Source organism: Hippoglossus hippoglossus, chromosome 16 (assembly GCF_009819705.1).
Source record: "Hippoglossus hippoglossus isolate fHipHip1 chromosome 16, fHipHip1.pri, whole genome shotgun sequence".
Lineage (NCBI taxonomy): Eukaryota > Metazoa > Chordata > Actinopteri > Pleuronectiformes > Pleuronectidae > Hippoglossus > Hippoglossus hippoglossus.
Genome location: NC_047166.1, coordinates 25949705 through 25970798, shown reverse-complemented (window position 1 = coordinate 25970798; position 21094 = coordinate 25949705). Strand labels below are relative to the sequence as shown.

General features: G+C 40.6%; 1 protein-coding gene across 1 annotated transcript in view; it reads right to left on the bottom strand.

Moving 5' to 3' along the window:
* The window catches only part of LOC117776523 (vacuolar protein sorting-associated protein 13B-like), a 312145-nt gene that overhangs the window by 87461 nt on the left and 203590 nt on the right, over nucleotides 1-21094 (bottom strand). Inside the window, 2 exon segments of the mRNA XM_034610493.1 lie at nucleotides 13855-13998; nucleotides 15591-15717. Coding sequence (XP_034466384.1) covers nucleotides 13855-13998; nucleotides 15591-15717 — 271 coding nt within the window.

Genomic DNA, 21094 nt, shown 5'->3' with positions numbered 1-21094 from the left:
GGTTTGTGAGGATTACAGAAGGGTGTAGGAGGCCTCAAACAAATGGATGAAAAGATTCTATTCTCTTTTTTGGGGGGGGAAATTTGTTTCTTGTTTGGATCTAGGCTTTTCAAGAGAACACAAACCAAATAACTTGCTTGATTGAGACCATGGACAAATAGACCAAAGAGGGAGAGCATCACATAACCACAGACATTAAAGGCATGCTCTGGGACTTTTTCTGTGGTCTAAAAATCATTTTGCACTTCTTGCAATATTGGATATGTCTTTAGAAAAGAGCCTTACCCCAGCGAATCAAATTGTTTCATGCACTGACTGTGGTATTGTGTATAAAGCAGCTGAGATTTTCTGCTTGACTCCATCTAACGGATATCGGGAGACTTTCAGCCGTTGTGGCAATAAAAAGCTCCAGGCTATAAAGAAGCTGCCACTGATTCTCATGGGAAAGCAATGAGACAAACATTTGAAAATAAAAATAAGAAAAAATATGAAAATGATTATTATTACTGCACATGTTTAATCCGGAATTGACACATTCTTGAGTATGGAAGATTCTTTGTAGATTCTAAGAAGCAGCCACTTCAAACCAACCCCACAAAAGGCAGAAGTGAAAACATGGAAAAAGTGAAGAAGGCACATTTACTGTTCAATGAATTTGAACAGTCCTCTGATTGCTCTATCACGCTTGACAGGTGCACCATGAAGAAACTTGGGGGTATATTCATCATCATCATGTCCAATAATATATCAAACATGTTTCTCTTACATGTTAATGGGTACAGTGTCAGCTTCAATTTCCTACAGCTGCCTTTTGAAAAAATGATTTTGATAAATAAAAAAATGATCAAATGCAGTTTTTTTAAAACAACCAAGGTGTGTCCCATCCTATCCCACCATTGTCTGCTCCAACCTGCACATGGTAGCTATTATAATATGTTCTCTCAGATGCCCCCTCTCTTTCTCTACATCACTCCCTCCCACCCGCTACATGAGAATTTAAAATGTATATTATTGCTGTGGTGGAGATAGTGTTTCAAGACCTCTAGGCAAATACTAAACCCACTGGCAGGACATTAGACAGAATACTTGACTTATTAGATATTTCCTATTCTAAACAGTGTCATCAAAGGCTAAGAACAAGAGCCATATAAAACACAGCAGCATGCCTGCCCGCCTGCCTGTTCTGTTCGGCCAGCCTCATGTGTGGGGCTTCTATAGAATCAGCTCTGCCAGATTCTTCTCCTTTCCCTGGCCTAATGAGGACAGGATGTGTGCACTCCTTTTCTGTAGAAATGTAAGATTTTCCAAGCAATGGGGAGGGGAGAGAAGGCAGAAAAGAGCCTGGACCTGTCTCCATGTGTGTTGTGTTAAGCGGGTGAAACTTGTATTGAGGTAAGGAGGTATTTCAAAAAGGTACTTGGCAAAGGAAAAATGACCACTCCAAGGAGCGCCCCACGTTGAAAGGGACAAATAAGCTGCTGTGCAGCTGGGAAAGAGCAAGCGCCAGGAGAAACTGCCAGATACTCTTTACGCTTCTCTGTCTCTTTCCCAAGCTGAGGCTGTACACATGCATTTACAATTACAGCAAATACCCCGTCTTTTTTTTTAACCACCACTACTAAGAGAGTGCCCCCTAAGCAAATTTTTGGTCTATTTTTAGATGTGCTTACAAGTGGAATGAGGGATAATAGGGAGCACAAATGGGGGGTGCAGAGGAAAAGAGACAATGAGAAAACATACAGTACCCAGCACACACTGGTCCATATAGTTTGAATCAACACATGCGATCAATGCGTTCACAGACATGTACACATAAACACACATGAAGTCAGTTGCATTCTGAGGGTTTGATCTCAGTTAGAGTTTTAAAACACACAACTGGATAAATACTTGTGTTTCTGACCTTAGTTATAGACTCACAGTGCTTACACATCGAAAAAAAGAGAAAAGGTATTCACAGAAAACACAGCCTCTAGTCTATATGCTTTAACCTTTTGCCAATTTATTCACTGACATATAGCAATAAATTCAGAACACAAACATTTACTGCAAATACAGGCCTGGTCCCAGCTGAAATCCCCTTTTTCCAACCATTACTTTCTATTATAGTATATAATGGCTGCTCTGAAGTGCTGTTTCCAGATCCCAATGCAATCTTTCTCTGGACTTGGTTGATCATCATCATGAACGTGCGACTACACACACATACACACAACCCCCCCAGCCCCATTCGGCCAGTCATGAAGTCATCCCCTCAGTCCCTAGGCAGAAAATACTGGAAAATGGAGGATAATGCCCAAAGTGTGAAACCATAAGTCTCCCAAGTGCCAATCATATCAGAGCGCATCTGTACGACTTCTGACCCCTATTTCTGTCAGTGTAACTCAGAACAGCTTGGCTAGAGGAAGGCTAATATGTGGAAGCAAATGTCACATCATCCAAATGCCACCCGTTTACAGTTTTGGCTCGCTAGTTGAATATGACAACATAGCTTTTACATCTGAATAACACATATGCAGTTGATTGTTTCCAGATGAATGAAAAGTAGGTTGCAATTCAGGTTCAGAGATCAGGGAACATGAAAATCCGAATGTTTTAAGACAGTAGGGAAATCCATGATAGTCGGTAGGAAAAAATATAATAAATACAGTGCAAGTAGCAAAGGTGACTATCATTCATTTCAAAATGGTCCATTTAAAAACCACATATCCCCAATGAAGTCTGAATCCAGTCAAAGTATATACAAAATGTTAGCAACCTGCACAAGTTCACTTTAGGGGCACGAAATAAAGTAGAAGGGGCATAAAAAAGACTGGTAACTATATAAGGGAAACACAAAAGACTTCAGAGCAAAACTAAGATTTTGAGAAATATTTCTGCTACTAGCTTGCATGCCATTGAATGAGATATGAATAAGAATGAACTGCATTTGAATGCACATCGTAGAAACACAAATGCAGAAACAGAATATATAAATATGCACACCTTTTTTTAAATAGTTAAATGTCTGATAGTGACATAATCAAAGTATTGGTGAATAGAAAGGTTGGCTGAGTGACATTAAGAAGTTTGTTAATTGGTGGAGATGGGTCAAAGCATCAACTATTGACACTATTACAGAATTAAAGAGTTGTTCAAAGAAATTGAAGTATGTGGGGACAGAGTTGTCATTGAGAGCCAGAAACAAATTGTTGGCAGACTTGTAACTATGTCATGTTTTCATCCAAAAAATAAAAAAAATGTAAGCACGTGCATTACGTTTTAACTGGGGTTGTGTCTTTCAAATCATGGTGAAATATATGCTTGTTTTTAACTTTGACAGAAGTGACAGTTACTGTAGAGAGAAAACAAGCTGCAATTAGTTGCAATTTTTGAACCTAAATGAAACCAGTGGCAGAGCAGTTTGTTGTTCATGTTCTAGAATAGAAAGACTCCTAGCACATTTTACCCCGCGTTCTCTCTGCTACTGTGGAATTCCCTTTGAAGAATAAGGTCAGATTACTTACTATCTTTTTAGACAGAACTATTCAGTTGTATCTTGACAACATCAGAGTTTACTGGTTCCGCCCCTGCTGTGTTACCCACTATTGTTTACCAGAACCCTAAAGTTGATAGCAGGCCTCTGTGCCTTTGTGCCGGTGGAAGAAACCTCAATAGAGAAATACCGCAACTTAATCAAAAATAATAACAATAATAGTTAACTCTCATTTTCTTGTGAAGAACAGAGGGGGGAAGACATTCATAATATGAAGTCACTGCTCTTTGTATGCCATAACAGTGGTCACAAAAAAGGGGCATCAAAGAAAGTCATTTAATACTTGCAACTTTGTTTCAATAACAAAGGCAACCTGCTATGCACTTTAACTGAACCACAACAAAGAAGCAATGGAAGGTCACGACCCCAGAGCTTGCAAATGAATGCAGAGTGCTTCAGAGTGACTGTCAACTGTACTTTAAACAGTGTACTCTGGGCGCCGAGCGGGGCCAGTTTAACAAGCTCTCTCTTCCCAGTAAAGCTGATTGGTGCGCTTACTCCTCCAGGGTTCAACAACATGTTTCGCAAAGGAGCATATGAGACAATATCCTACACATTCTGTCCTCTCTTCTCACACTGCAGGCCCCAAAGTATCTTTCCCTGGTGCCTTTATCCTTCTATCTGTGATTTGTTAAGAATTAGAGAAATAACAATATGAGAATATTTGCCTACCGTGGCAGAGACTCTTATTCCCATGATGCCACATGACATATAGGGGAAAGCAAATATCCGGGTGACAGTAATAATCTATTCATGTTTACATTCCAATAGCGCTGGGTCAGTTGGAACACTTTCCTTCCCGAAAGACCTACTCGAGGAGAAGTGAGGAGAGGACTGGATTTGACATGGCTGGTTTAAATAGAGGAACGCCTGTGAAACACCTCAAAAAACAAAGGAAAGATGATCAGACAAGAAATCAAGAATGCAGAGATGCTGCTCTTCCATTTGATAAAGGCTGGAGAATGAAAAGAAACATTTTGAAAAGAGTGAGTTAATGTGGTCCATATGGGGAACTACACTATGCTGCTCAACAAAAACCTGGCTCTGGGATATGTGGCGGCCAAAGACTCTTTTCTATAATTGATTGAACTTCAAAACCTGTTTTCTCCTAAGCCTGCACAGGACATTAGTTTACTTACAAATATTTTGGCACAAAGAGAACGCAGATTGCCATTGCTTAGTAGAAAAACGTTTTGCAGGCAGAAGTGTTGTGCTCAACACGTTGAGTTTAATACCAAGACCTTCCCATTACCACAGTAGGCCCTCGAAAAGGCTCGCCAAACCCACCATGCCCCGCTCCTAATCTATGGTAGTCAAGAATGATTTAAAGGGTCTGACAGACACCACCCAATAAGCTCAACTGGAGACTTATTGCATCAGTCATCCTCAACAGATCCACCAATCTAAACCAAAACCCTGATTCAGATCCACCAACAGTTTGGTTAGGGGTGACTGAGAGGTCACAAAGAAATTACCCCCTATCACTACAAAAACACTTTCTGTTTGTATAATCAGGATGCAATGTAGTTGCATTACTCATTGAGGGAAGTGTTTAAAAATGCGAGGAGACAATTCCTAGATTAATACCAAAATCGTGTTAGTGAAAACAAACACAGGGGAAAAGTGTCCTGACCACTATGATGTAACTACTCAGAAATGATACACAGACTTTCTCTGCTTGTCCAACATAATCTCTTGGCTGGAATAGGATGCTGCTGAATGGACTTTATCACCAAATACTTCAATCATTAATGATAAACAAGATATCAGCCATATGGTCAACAAAGTTGGGACAGTAAAAACATACAATTTTATGATGAAGTTATCATTGGGCTGAGATGGAGAACTTGGAAGATTGAAAATGGCTGATTAAAGGATGAATTGCCTCAGTACATGTAATAGGAAAATAGTATATTGACTCTTTCTCTTAGATCCCTTGACAGCTGCAATCTGACTCCTAACAATTTATTCGGTCACTAATTAAATTAAGATGAAGGCCAGATGTAGAGAAAGGTGTAATCAGGCGACACCCTACAGCAGAAGTGAAAGTGAATGAGAGACAGAAGCACCCTGGGGTCTGTCTTAATTTCTCTGACCCTGGCTTCCACGGCAGCAGAGTCATCATCAGACTTTCTTCCCTTGATCATCTCTCCTTTCTTTCCATGGGAATGGAGTAAAGAACAACTGGCTCTCATTAACTATCACCATCCCTATTTAGCTTTGAGATTTGTGTGGGGGCTAATTTTTGAATCTGATAGTCAGGCGTCAGTGTTTACACATGCCTAGTGTCGATGAATGAGGTGGACTTGTCAATGGCATCTGAAAGTTGTAGGCGTGAAAGTGTGTGTGTGTTTGTGTGTGTGTGTGTGTGAACACTACTGTGAGAAAGAGAATGTGTATGTATATGCTTTAGAGTATCATTTGTTTTTGCATTTTAAAATCAATTCAATTACAAGACTGTACTGCAAACATCGCTGACACAATATAATTATTCTCTATTTTAATCACTCTTTATATTTGTGGGTAAAGTGTGGCAAACAACTCACAAACATACACACAGAGAAAACATCCCTTATCCAAACTTTCAACTTAACATCATTAGCTTTGGCATTATGCTTTCAAAAAACAAACAACAAAAGAGACTTCAAACTGCATTGTCTTCAGCATGGGCTTGGCGGTTTACCAAAGCAGACTTCTGAGAGACTTTAAAAAGCAGCAGAGATGCATTTCATTAGGTCATAGAGTGCTCTCCTGAAACGCCTGCCTGCCTGAAACTGCCTGCACTGCCTGCACTGCCTGGCGGTCATGACTGTTTTCTGCGCTTTAGTAACAAGGTCATGGGGAAACAGCAACGGCAGGGAAAACAATGGTGACCTGAGGTGAGATGAGGCTGTTTGGAGCAGGACGGGGTGGGAGGTGCAGGGTTGACAAGGGCAGATGAACCCCAGGTGGTCTGCTGAGGACTGTGAGTGATGCTGTCATGATCAGCCCACACCCTAGGGAGCCAGCACGTGCAAACACACACAAACACGCTTAGCAGCATGCACAAGCCTATATAGGAATTTAGAAGTGAGTGCAAACACACACACACACACACACACACACACACACACACACACACACACACACACACACACACACACACACACCACTGTCAACGTGTGCGTACGCACACACAGACACACACACACGAGATTGCACACTAATTCAAAGAGCGGTGTTAAGACAAGAGCAATCCTGGCTCTGTGTCTATTTGCAGAGCTGAAATTAGAAGGAGAGGAATGAAGTAATCTTCCTTTAATTTCTCCCTGGATGTGCTCCCAGGACCGAGTGAGACACAAGCTCTTATGTGCTGTAAGTTAGGTTCTCAAAGGGGAATGATGCAAGACCCCCTGTACTCTCATCTGAGCGGGTAGGGCCTCAATAAGGGAAACACAAAGGACAAGCCAAAGGACAAATCAATACGAAATACAAAGAAGTTATCAAATAAAATTAAAAAAAAGTCAAGGTTACTACAAAAAACACCAGAGGACAGCTGGACAAGAAACAACAACCTCAGGTGTTTAAAAGCTACATTACTTCGCAACAATGGTGGTATTCAGAAGCAGAGTTTATCATGGAGGGAACAATTTACAAGTTTTAACCTCCAAAACGAAAAAAAACATGTAATACCAACGATGTTATGCTGAAACCTAATCAGGAATTGCTTTTACGTGGATAACCATTCTGAGTGTTGCAATATGTGAGGACTCATTGATGATTCATCTTTGACATTTAACAGACAAGTGAGGTATGAGATCAGGTCCACTTAATGAAATATCCAGTTTCACTCTAACTGTACATCAAGCATTGCCTAGACTTAATTTACATGGTTTGGATTTAGGGCAAGTCACAAGCCTTAAGCAGAAAGACGCCTTTCATTTTCACATATCTTTTCATGTAAAGCAGCTAGTAATCTTTAGTTCTTCAAACATGCACTTAAAGAAACAGTGACACAGTACCTGATAATACCTGATTAATCTTTTGGTCTAAAATACTTGCCATGCCATTTCAGATAAACAAATCAGCTATTTTCTATCAGCATAAAGTACTAGCAAAAATGCTTCTGCACCCATGGCAAATCTTCCTATAGCCTGGAATGAAGTTGTCTTAGTGTAAATATTCAGTTTAATGGGCGCAGTCCAAGATGAACACTTTAGAAAAAATCACAATGAGGAAAAAATAGCTACTGTACGCTAGTGTAGCCACATGCCACACACACACACACACACACACTTTTACTACACTATCCAAGTTACAGAGAAAGAACCCAATACTCTCCATCACCTGTTATTCTAGGTGGAATCTTGCTTATACAGGTGTAGCGAAATAAATCTGTTTCCTCTTTTCACCTCTTCAGACAAACATTCTGGGCTTTCTCACTGACCCAAGTCTACTATGGTGTGTGTGCATACGTGACTGTACTAGCTGGCCTGGTGTGCCCTGCTTTTACTAGTCCCCTGAGTCTATGACCCTATTTCCCTTGCGGGCAGAGAGAGTATTCCTGACTCCTCCTTACCTGAGTCGACACCCGATCCCAGGGTTCACATTGGGGGCCCGCTCCCTCTCCTCAAAGGCGCCATTTGTTTCAAGACTCTAATAGAATTCCAACCTTTGTGATGTTATCTGGAGTTTTCACGCCAATTTTGCCAAAACTGATTGAGGACAGAGCAAATTCAGCTGCTACTGATCTCAAATAGACAGAGTTTCCAAGGGGCCAGTTTAAGAATGTGCCACGGTTATGCTTTGAGTAGAAAGCTGGTTGTTGTGCGGGGACTGAACAGCGAAGGTGAGTTGTTATGACTGGCTGTCAATTAGCAGTTGATTCTCACAGGAGGGTCAGTGAGACATGAACAAAGAAGACAGAAAAAAAAAAGATATGCTTTCATAACAAAAGAAGGGCAGCGAGATGAACACTGGCTATGAAAATATGTATGTTTAAGATAAGCTGAGACAACAACGCTTACTTAACCAACACGAGGCAGCCAAAATGGAAAAGGAGATGGCTATGCAAGGAGCGTTATTTATTATTACTCTTAGCAGCAACAGGGCAAATGAAAATACTGTTACGGAGGATGGAAAGGGGTCAGGGTGAAAGGGATCTGGCCCTCAGAGAGGGTTAATAGCTAGGCTGACTGGTTAAGAGCTGACCCCTCAGGAATGTCAGCTCCCACATTTATGGACAAATGCTTTACACAGAACCAGAAATCAAAGCAAACACCGGATTCAGACTTTCTGTTTCTCACTGTGTCATGTCTCATCTCCTCAGATATTTCTTGTACTAATTTACTCTTTTGCATTCTATTTCAATTGACCATCATCTCTCAAGCTTTACAACAACAGTGTCGCTTAGATAAGCTATTTAATGTGCTATCGGCATTCTGGCTAATACTCCTACATGAATGAGAGTTAAATTGTTACACAACAGAGCATAATAGGTCACTAAGCTTCCATTTTCCCACAGTGTAACATTAAATAGCATTTGGATGACAGACTGAGGTGCAAAAAGGTCTGACCAGTGTACTCGTGCCTCCTGTAAATTCACTTCTCACAGTGATTTGATCGGCTGACGACCTACATGACTCTCACTAAATTAGCGTTAGTCCAGCTTTGCATGTGACTCCAACCTGTGTGCTTCCGTAGTGCAGGCGTTTAAGATGACACAAATGTAACAGTCGAGTAATATCAGAACCCCTACACTATCAAATTCTATTGGTCTCTAGAGGAGGAACCCTTTCCACTGTCAGTCAGCTTGATAAATAACCAACCAGCTCTGGATGAACTGAAACATGCCCAACCAGGAACTGTGCCAGTCAAACAAGGGGAAAAACTAGATGAATGAGAGAAGACAATGAGGGGAATGAAAGAAGGATGGATGAGCACAAACAGATGCAGGCGATTGAGAAGGATAGACAAAGTGGGGGGCAAAAAGAAAGGAAACAATAAAACACAGAGAAGGGGGGAGAGAATGAAAGAAAGAATAGAGATAAGGCAGGTAATGGGTGAGTGAGATGTTTTTACCCATTTGTGACCACTAAAAATTCTAATTTAGAGTTTCCTGTGATGCCAGATACTTTGTCCTGAACCTGGGTACTGCCTTAGCATGTGTTTGTGTGTGCACTGGCATCTGTGTGCGTGTGTCCGTGTGCATGAGAGTTGGAGGAAGTCTAAAGCCCTGTTTCCCATGCGTGTAATCATCCCAGGATGAGGTAGAGGATGAAGCAGAGCGGGACTTCCCCTGCACCAGAGGGTATTTTCCTCTCACACTGTGGTACTAGCACATGGCTGACCCGAGCTGCCTCTGTGTGTGTGTGTCAAGGGAGGGAGAGACTGAGAGACTGAGAGACTGAGAGAGAGACAGACAGACAGACAGACAGAGAGAGAGAGATAGAGCGATAGAGAGAGAGAGAGAGAGAGAGAGAGAGAGAGAGAGAGAGAGAGAGAGAGAGATGAGGGAAACTTTTTACAAAAAATATTCTCTATTCTTGCTCTCTACCAGTTGGGATAACACTAAAATACTCTGGGACGATGACATTATGGCAACTGAATAACAGGCAGATATTGATGCCAACAATGAGATCTTACCTTAAGGGGTGGATGGCATTGAGGTGGTGAATAAGAACAACAATATGGTGTGTAAAGGAAGATGTTGAGAGAGCTGAGAGAAAGGCAATGAGGAGCTGACTTTTCTACATCTTCCTTTTCACTCTTTCTGAAGAACAAATACGTCATAGAAGAGCTGAGACACAGCATAGACACACAACCAGACACTCGGGTCAGCTGTTCAGTCATAAAGCAGCATTAAAGTGCTGGCTCCCCCAAAAAAAGGCAAAAGACAGTTACCATGCAGGGAATGTGGGGTGGGTGTGTGTGTATGTAATTGTGTGTGTGTGTGTGTGTGTGTGTGTGTGTGTGTGTGTGTGTGTGTGTGTGTGTGTGTGTGTGTGTACACATGTGTGAGGGGGTTACACTTCTGTGTTGCCAGGTGACACTGCCATTGACCGAGCTGTGGGATAAGTTCTCTATCATCTATTCATAGCTCTCTGACTGTGGCATCTCCTGCTGCGGAAAGCCGCCTGATCTAAACTTAGTGTCATTTTATCATCATTAACTTCACCCAAAAATACAGAAATGATGTGGAACTGGGACAGACCGTAGCTAATGCTGTGTTAAACATCCTAATAATGCAATGATTTAGATAGCAACAAATCTGCTAATGGACTGCTTAGAAATCATGTTTCATGTACTTTGCATCTCAGGAAGTTGATATGGAAACTGTGGACAACTGGCTCCAGCCCACAATGACTGAATATAACGGATTATGGGAAAATGGTCTTGCTCCATGTGTATGTATGGAAGGGTCATTGCAGATGTGTGTACGAGGACAAATTCTCATAGCACAACCCAGTGTCTAGAAATCACTGAAATCACACACACAAGGCTTGCACACATTGCCCACGCGCCTGGCTTGCCTCACCACTGCCAGGGAACCCAAAAGCCCCTACAAAACAAATTCATTAACCCAGACAATAAAACACAGCTGTGAGGGGCAATGGAAACTGTTTGAAATCTGCATAGAATCTGTTCAAGGCCCACAGAATGTTCTCAAAATGTCGAAGAATGTAAAAAAAAAGAGAGGAAAAGAGAGGAAAAGATTTGGAATTAAGAAAGAGTGAGCAAGGGGCAGTGTTTAATTTAATGTTTAACTGGGGACAGCGCTGAGAGCTGAGATACTTTATTGAAACACAAACAACAAAACAGTTTCTCTGTTCCAGATGCTTGAGATTGGGACCTGTTTTTAATGGAATTCTTTGAACAGGTTGTATAAAGGAGGGACAAACAAAACGGTCAAATACTATAAATATCTTTACTTAAGTTAAAACTGAATTAAAAACAAAGCAGCACAAAAACAGACACATGTTCCAAATCCAGATTGTGATATTGAAGAAACTGGCTATGGACAACAACTCAGTTACAACTCCGCACACGTACTGTACTACTGATTATTTGATTGCAATGTTTCTAATGTGTTAGCAAGGGGTAGACAGGGTGCTGGCTGGGCAGACTGCAAGTGAAGACGCGCTGCCCTCAGGACCAGGGCTCTTGAGCATGTAACAACTCAATGCTGTAGATAAATGTGCCACTAGAGGGCTCTGCAGCTTGAAGAATGAGCTTCTGCAGACCAAAATGCACCAGGAACGATCATTTCTAACTGACACTGACCTCCCTGCTGCCGAGTGTGGGCCAAGCAGCCGGGGAGATGCCGTCACCAAAAGACTTACGACCCTGAGGTACAAATGGTTTTACAAAGAGTGTCAAAAATCCAAAGCCAAACCACATTTATTCAGAGTAACCTCTGTGCTGTGCAGCTGCACAAAGGTGAGGACATACACTAAGTGACCTCAGTGTTAATGATGCTGGTAAACTCTATAATGGCACTACTATAAAACTGAATGCATCAAGAACATGGTGTAATGCACCTGAAATTAATATGGAATAATACAAGTAAAATGTGAAACAAGAGAGTTCCCAACAACTGTGCCCAAAAAGCTGATATTAAATGAAAAATAGGTATTTTCCCATGCATATATTCTGTTCTCTACAGAAGATGGATGATCACTGGATTGCATCACTCCAGATACGGGGTCATTTCAATTTCACTTAATCTATCTAAAGGCAGCCTTAACATAGCAGTTGGATACAAATGTCTTCACAAAAACTTGACAGTTCTAATTCCCAGATAAACTGAGAAACATGACTGAGGAAGAAGGACTTAACACATAGCAGCTACTGTCACGATGCCCTTGAGCAACACCCTTAAACCCCAGCTCCTCCATCTGAAACGACATATGTCTGAATTTGTTTCTGAAAATGTAGGAAAAAATGCTCAGTTTACATTGCCTTAAGAAAAAACTAAATCCAATCAAAATGACCTTTTTTAAACTGTTGCCAGTGGACCTCCCAGAATAACTGATGCATTTTCTCATCCTGCCTTAAACCTGGATGAACCCTCTGCAGCCGTTAGCTGCCCCTCAACAGAATCAAGCCATGAATCATTACAAGCAGGGGTGAGGGCTCACAGATCACTAAAATCAAGAACAGATGCACAGCAGGCCCCTCCTTAAGAGCGACTATATAAATAAAAAAATAAATTAATGAATAAAAGAAATCATCAAACTAGTAGAGGCCTTCATGAGGTTGGAGGCCTATATGCTCTATTGTTTTATGATTTTTTTTTAGTTTTGAGTATATCACTTTATTTGAGATTGTTTAAGGATTGTATCATAATTATCTTTTTCTGAATAGAAGAGCAGCTTTTTAAAAGCGCATATGGCAGGTTATTACTATGACTGGTATCTCCTGTATTTGTGTTTGAGGTGCAAATTCAATTGTTTTGTAATGCACAAAAACTTTCAATGGGGAGGCTGAATATACTTTGAGTTGCAGGGCCAGTTTTGGCCCACCTGCCGCTATTTTCTTACCAATGCTTTACAGGATCTGAGTCATCGGATGCAGTCACTATGCGGTCGTACACACATTCTTCCAGAAAGAATCCCAAGCAGAGATAACAATAAAATCACTGTCAACTCTTTAAATTTCATTGCATCCCCCTCCTCTTCTCTCCTCAGTGCCCTTTACTCTTCTATGACTCGCATCCTCACCACAGCTGGTAAATATTTTTATATTGTGTTCCATTAGAAAGCTTTATTAAGCGGTCAGACAGGGCAAATGGCGCCTGGGTGCTCCCTGTCCTGTAAACATTAGGAAGGGCCCTGAAAGCTGCAGCTGAGCACATCACAGTAAACTAAGGCCACATTAGAGAACTGCCTTGCTCCGAGTGAGTAAATATTTAAATGTGTTAGATTCACCCCAAATAGTCAGGGGCGATAGTTTAGGGCACTGTATAATGAAAATGGTCATGATGGAGGTTTGAGCAAAAAAAATTAACAAGCCATTCATTATATCAGTGAGAGAAAGGTGGTCTTGGGCCAAGGTGTGATGAATGAATATATATATATAACTAATTAACTGGAGCACAACATTTCATTTTTCTGACAAACTGAAAAAAAGATTAAATACTATAAGTAGGGGAATTTGTGACATGATTTTTTCCCAGTTTTTTGTATAAATACTTAAATACAAAGAAAACAGAGACTCTGTGTCCAAGTAAAGTTATTCCAGTTTAAATGTACATCCTCATGTATGTGGCTTTAGAAAGTGAATGTCATCATACATGTGCCCATATGTGTTTGTACTCATTTGTTGGTTGCAGTATTCACCTCAGCACTTTTCTCAGGAGTGTCTATCCCCACCGTGTTGTCTCTGACAAGCTGCTGTAAGAGCTGCAGCTGGCTGACGCTCAGGTAAAAATCCAGACTGCTGGTGACATTCACCTCCAGAGAGTGACCGCACACAACCACCTCCTAAACAGATGAAGGAGACAGTGCAGGGAGAGGTGAAGAAGAGGGAAGTGGGTGGAGGAAGCAAGAAAACCATTCAGTAACACATCAGGATTGTTTATGAACTCAAGCACTGCTTCTTCTTCTTTTTTCTTTTTTTTAAAGCTTTTTACTTTGTCTTAGTCTATTTACTTTTTAACTCCCCTCTATCTTGTTACATTTAGCTCAGTTGTTCCCTCTTTCAACTCTGTCCCTCTTCCCCCCCAAACACACACCCACAGCCAGCAGTTTAAACTTCTGCCTGGAGGCTACATCCAACAGGATATCACTCACTAACACTTTGGGTTGAACCACACACAAGCCACATCTACAGTAACTACACACAATGGTATTGGCAACTGCTGTGTAAACATTGTTTATTCAGACCTACTGTTTAAAAGCATAAAGGGACTTATAATATTTTATTCAGTATCCTCTGCAACATTAATAATACAATTAGCTTTTTCTCTCATTTAGATTACTGAAACAAATTGAGTGCATTGTCAGTCATAGTATTGCAGATTTCAGTATTGTAAAATGTAAATTGTAAAAGTAGATAATAGACAACATAATTTATTATTAATACATTGGTCATTTTATGAAGATATCATATACATTTAGCTAAAAATGAGTATGACAGAAAATGTAATTCATCTACAATATTAAGTCCTGTTTTGTTTGTGTTGTCACTGTGTATAGTTACTGGCTGGTGTCTCATGTCTTGTATGGCTGTGTTTGTAAGGACATGTTTGAGTTTAGGACTCCTTTTTAATGTTTAGATTAGGGTGAGTGTAAAGTCTAGGATTAAGCATTTAATGTTTAAAGTCAGTGTCTTCACGTAGATAGAAGAACAACAACACATGTGTGTGTGATTGTGCAATGTAGGAAATACTGATTTTGTGGGGACCTACATCACATTATGGGTATCGATGTGGTCTTATTGGGACAGAAAGCATGTCCCCATAACATAAATACGTCACTGTAATGTCCTCTGAAGTCATTGAGACAAAACTGCTTGTGTGCGTTTGTGTGTGTCAGTATAAACTATGGATTAGCTGTTATGCATTGTCAAGGGGCACGTTAGCGTGGTCGGACAAAGCATCAAAAAGACAGGAAGTCTCAGGCAGCTGTGCCAGAAAACATCAGCTGTATAAGCAGAAAGGTTTGAACTCTGTGGGTCAAAAGCCTCCATTACATGGCAGACTGGCTGAAGGATTCTTAATGAGTATGTTACTGTATGTTCTGAGGCAAAACGTAAATACTTCTGACATCTGACATAATCTATGTCTATTTTCATATGATCAATGGATTGTGAGAGTAATGGTTGTAATCATGACTGTAACAGGTCATGGTCAAAGGGCACAAGATGTCAGTGAAAGTAGTGAACCAACCTCTACAAAGCAGGGGGGGGGGGGGGATATACAACCTCTTTGTGGGACTACGTGAATCTTTTCTCCGCTGGACCCTCTATTATTAATTTTGCCACAGTACAGATAAATTCTATTCTAAAATTACTTTGAATACTTTTAAGAGAACGCTGTATTGCTGAAATCATAAAAAGCTTTGTCAAAACTGACCTCTGTCGTTCCGCTGTCTGGAGAGAGACTCTTGCTGAAGATGATGGCTGGAGCTGCTGTCACTCGAACAGAAAAGTCAGTCAGGATTGGCGTCAGGATGGCCCGGCGCTCCTGGTGCCTCCGAATACTGTCCACAGATACAAACCGGATTAAACTGTTAACTGATAGTGCGTCAGGCAAGTTCCATAAGTAGTATGTTGCTACTAGTTTTCTCTGAAATCTAAGAAAAAACTACGGGACCATTTTCAACATATGGAGAACATAATATAATAACAAACAACGGCTCTCCAGTTGGAGATATATAGTAGGCCTAATTATAATTTACCTTACAGCAACTCGATGGACACATTTTAAAGTTAAAATATGTATCACTTGGTGTTGAAGTAATTTGAACATTAAACAGCAATAAACAGTAACCATAAGGGACCACACATTATTTACTAATAACCTGTTATGGTTACCAGTTGTAAAATCTTTGTAAAACTGTCCCAGCTGTCTAAGATCTACAAGTCAACACAATACAGTCAAAACCACAAAATGCTCACAACTGAGCTATTGTTATGCCTTTAGCTGACAGGCAGACATTTCAAACTTGATGTGGCTTTTCAAAATAAAACCGGTGGGATGACAAGCTGAACTCAAAATACAAGACTTCAAAATTGATTTTGCAGATCTGACCTGTGAAATATTTTTGGTCTTTTTTAAAGTTCTGGTCTAACACATCTTAGTTGCATGCTTGAATATGGTTTTAAAGGGAGAGTGAGACATTATTTGACAAGTTTCAATTGAGAACACCCCTAAATTGTATACACAAGATCAAACTGAGAACTTCTCACATCAACTCTCTCCATTTCACTAATGTTCATTCCCACAATCAGGTCATATTTGTGGGAACATTTGTTAGCAGTAAAACAAATACACAAGTGGGCTTTATAAGGTGGTGTTAATTGCCACATCTGCTGCTATTAAAACAATCAAGGGGTACGGCTTCCAATATTTATAGTTGGCCGGGATTATAAAAAGCCCTGTTTCTAGGTGGCCTAGAGTACAGTACTTAACCAGATCCAATATCATATTCACTTCTGCTACACAAATGTGCATTACCAGTGCCCTTAAGGGATTCTTTTCTGACACATTTCTTTACATTAAGAGCTAGAGAGAGGCCTAATTCAGAGGTCAAATGATCTGTGAGGCCAATTGGTGTTGGCTAATCTCCCCTCAGACAGGGATTGAAACAACGAGTGTCCCGTTACAGTGGACAGGTGCTATCATTCACCAGCAAAGCTATGAGGTGCAAGTCTCGGTTTACAAATAACATTGGGTCCTCTGACTGGATTCAGTGTGCCTATGAATGCGTGCACCTTCGAACGGGTGTGGACAAAACAGATGGAAAAAAAACATTTCTCTTACATGCAAAATTAAACAGTATGGACAGTGTCTGGAGATATCAGTGGCATGGACAAAAAGAGAGAGGCCAGCACAGGGTGGCTGACAGGAGGGGAGATGGGAGAGTTCACAGCTCCCTGACACAGGGTGTTTCCTTGCCGGCAACTACACACTGTGACGAGGACAGATCCTGTCAGTGGATCCATGGTGCTGGAATTTCCTCCCAAAACCTCAGGAAGCCAACTGAGGCCACTGTGGATCCGCAACTACTGGAACTGACCCCCCAAAAACTGCAAAGTGAACATGCCTCAATTCTAAAGCTGGACAGAGGTGGGTGGGATGAGGATATCGATGTAGGGAATGAGGGAAAGGTGCAAACTTGGAAGTGGTGCGTGTCAAAACTAATTGCAACCAAGGAGGTGTATACTGCTGGTTATTGTAGCAGACAAGCAAAGCTGTGAACTTTGAACTTTCTAAATCACATGCTCAGTCGTGACTAGATTGGGTGGTGACTGTGGCTGGGGTATACCATGCCGCACACAGTAGTACAGCAAAGCCTGTTTTCCAACAGGGCCTCCATTGCTGTTCCTGCCACAGCATGGAGAGAGGCAACCACAGCCACCTTGAATGATTTGTTTGGAAGCTAAAACTGAGTGTGGAGGGAAATTCACAAACCTTAATGACAGCAGCAACTTTGACTTTCCCAGCACGACCAAACAGAGACTGCTTACTGGTGTGAGTTTAACATATTTGGATATAAAAATGTAAACAAATGAGAGGAAACCCTAAAAAAAAAGATCTATGTTGGGTTGGAATAAGAATTCGGTGGACATTTCAACAGACAAAATTTGATGCGATCCTCAGAAAAAACATCTGATTAATAGATGCAGTTATAAAAAGTCACTGTGAAAGCAGTAGTGTTAAATCCTTCGAGTAGAAAAGTAAATGCTAAGTTACCTTTTAGGTTATCAGATAATCAAGTTCTGAGTACAAATCCATACATACTTAAGAAAGCTGGGCCTTCTGAAAAGGCATTTAGCATCTTCTGGAGCCCAACGTGTGAGCCCAGAATCTCACCTCATTGCCCTTTCAGACAATCTGGCTTTGGCACTGGGCCCAGGCAGCCGTGTATTCATTGACAGAGACATGATGACAGCAAGAAAGAACAAATGTGGTTCAAGCCTCAGTAGCCCTTTGGTCAAATAAGCCAGCCTTAAGTCAGCCTTGTCAGACTCAGTATAGTAAGAGAGTAGAAGGCTAACATTGGTCCAAGTCTGCTACTTAAAAGGGCTTTTTAACAGGTCAAGAAGAGCATAACAATGAGATTTTTAAGTTGGTCAAAACTATTGGGGAGACTGAAATAAGCACAGACTAATGGTAAAACACTACAGCTCTACTTACTTGCTTACTCTGACTTATTTTGGCTGAAAGCACAATCTAAAATGAGAAATAAACAATTTGATTTAAGAAATTATTAGTTATTGCTATTATCAGCAGCACATAGCAATAATGTGTGGAACACATAAACCAGTCTAAAAGCTCTGTTCCATTCACTCAAAGTACCAAACATGTTTGGCTTTAATGCATAATCACTTTTACCATGCATCTTTTTAGACCATGAACAGGTTGGCTGACATTTTTTAATGTTTGTGGACATTGCTTAGACAAGCAATGTCCAATGTTGTTAAAAGCACACAGTAGCTAGACCCCAAAGCAGGAAGAAGAAACTGTAAGAATGGGTCTCCTTTAAATAAATCCTGAGTGGTTGTCACAATAAAGGATCTTATTGCAGTCTGAGAGAAGAGGGCTCAGCATTAGTTTCACCAACAGCAGTCTGTGTTTTCCTGGCAGAGCTCCAAATATTCAGTGAGTATGTGTGTTTGTGTACGTGCATGAACAGATTTGTGTGCATATAGGAGTATGTATATAAGTGTTGAAAGGAGGAAAGAAAATAGTTTTCATAATGAAAATGAATGAGGGTTTGTGTGCATGTGTATTACAGTGTACCTGGGTGTGTCTGTGTTTGTGTGAAAGGTGTGAGTATCACAGTCAGCCTCACTAAGCTGTGATGACCTGTGAGCTCTCAGTCTCAATCAGGCCCGTGTTGATTCTGTACTGAACTCTTCCACAAGGCTTATTTTTAGTTGACAGGGAACAAATCTGGACTCGTTGCCTGTGATTCTGTGAGTTTTGGGCCTGTTCCCTCTTAAAACACGAGTGGGAAAAAAAGGTTGTGGGGCCAAACAGGCTGTTACACTCATGCATGTTTTAGCTCCTGAGTCTATAAAAAAAATGACAGGGTTTGTAATTACCACTGTACATGATGGCTCCATGATAGGGAGCTAACTCAATAACAACATGCTGCTCTCACATTAAGACTGATGAGATGAATCATGAGACATTCACAGCAGATCACACAAACAGCACCTGCCAAAGGGTGTAATGATTTACAATAAGGAATGAGATTCAAGGTCATAAAACTCCATTCAGGGTGGCATGGTGGTGCAGTGGTTGCCTCACAACAAGAAAGCTCTAGGTTTGTAACTGCCAGCTGACAAACGCCTTTCTGTGTGGACTTTGCATGTTCTTCTTGTGCCTGCTGCTTACTCCCAATTAAGAAATGCAGGTATTAATTGTCAACTAAGTCTGAAGGTGTGAATTAGATGGTTGTTTTTCTCAGTATGTTGGCCATGTGATGGTATGGCGGCCTGTCCTGGGTGTACCCCGCTTCTCGCCCAATGTTAGCTGGGTTTGGCTACAGTTGCCTGTGATACTCAAAGGATAAGCGGAGTAGATAATGGATGGAAATAATAACAATAATAACAACTTTATTTGTATAGCACTTATCTAAACAAGGTTATAAAGTGCTTCACAAAATAAAAAAATAAAAAAGGTGAGTGGATATCAGGGACATATTCACCTCAATTTTAAGCGCCAAATCATATATTAATCGAGACCATAATATTTATTTTACTATAATAAATATTATAGAGGAGCCCAAATGTTCCCACAATGAGCAAGCACTTTGGCAACTGTGAAGAGAAAAAACTCCCTCATTAACTGGAAGAAACCTCTAGCCATGTGGCCCGCTCAGTAGATCAGACATCATTACCTCTATGACTTTTTTAAACTGAACCCCTACTGTCATAGGAAACAGTCAAAAGCTGTCCCATTTAAGAAACTATATAAAATATAGTTGAAATAAAAGGAAGATAAAAGGAAGAAAGGGAATTAAAACAACACAGTGGCACCAGGGTTACAAATCAGAGATTTAAAATTCGTTCCTATAAAAGTATGTTTTCAGCAGTGATTTAAAGACAGGTAGTGAGTTGGCGAGCCTAATCTCGTCAGGCAGAGAGTTCCAGAGCCTTGGGGCCCTGACGGAGTAGCCAGCCTTGACCTAGGGACAGCTATTAAGGACAGGCTAGCCGATCTCAATTTGCGACCAAGAGTGTAAGAAGTCAACAGCTTCGTAATGTAACTAGGGGCCAGCCCACATTTAGCTTTGAAAGTTGTTGAATGATTCTTAAAAACAATCCTGAATTTAACTGGCAACCAGTGAAGGGATAGGAATAAGAAGTCCTTTATTAGTCCCGCAATGGGGAAATTTGCAATATTAAAGCAGCAAAAGGACATCAGCAGTAATAACTAGAAATATAAAAGAAATATATAGAAATAGATTGGTGTGATATGAGACCTACATTTTTTTTGTTAAAAAACTCAAGCAGCAGCATTTTGATGTTTATCTGTTGAATTTATGTCACAAAAATAAATGGTTGCAATGCTTTCTGTATGCGCTTCAAAATAAAAGCACTCCAGCTTTTCTGTTGACCAAATCCATTCTTTTGATTTAAAAAAAAGGGGGTTTATTGTGAAATATTTGCAGGAGCAGATGATGCATGGCTTCATACTGTATAGTACTAGTATTTATTTGAGTACACAGGACTACTTTTATACAAGGAAATGTCATATTTGTGGCCATATTCAAGGCAAAGCCTATGTAAAAAACATTGTCCTGCAGTAGCAGCTCCTCTGCAGAACTTATTGTTGAACTGAAGCTAAATATTCTGCATTGGACAGATGCTGTAAATATGAATTGATATTAATGTGAATATTCT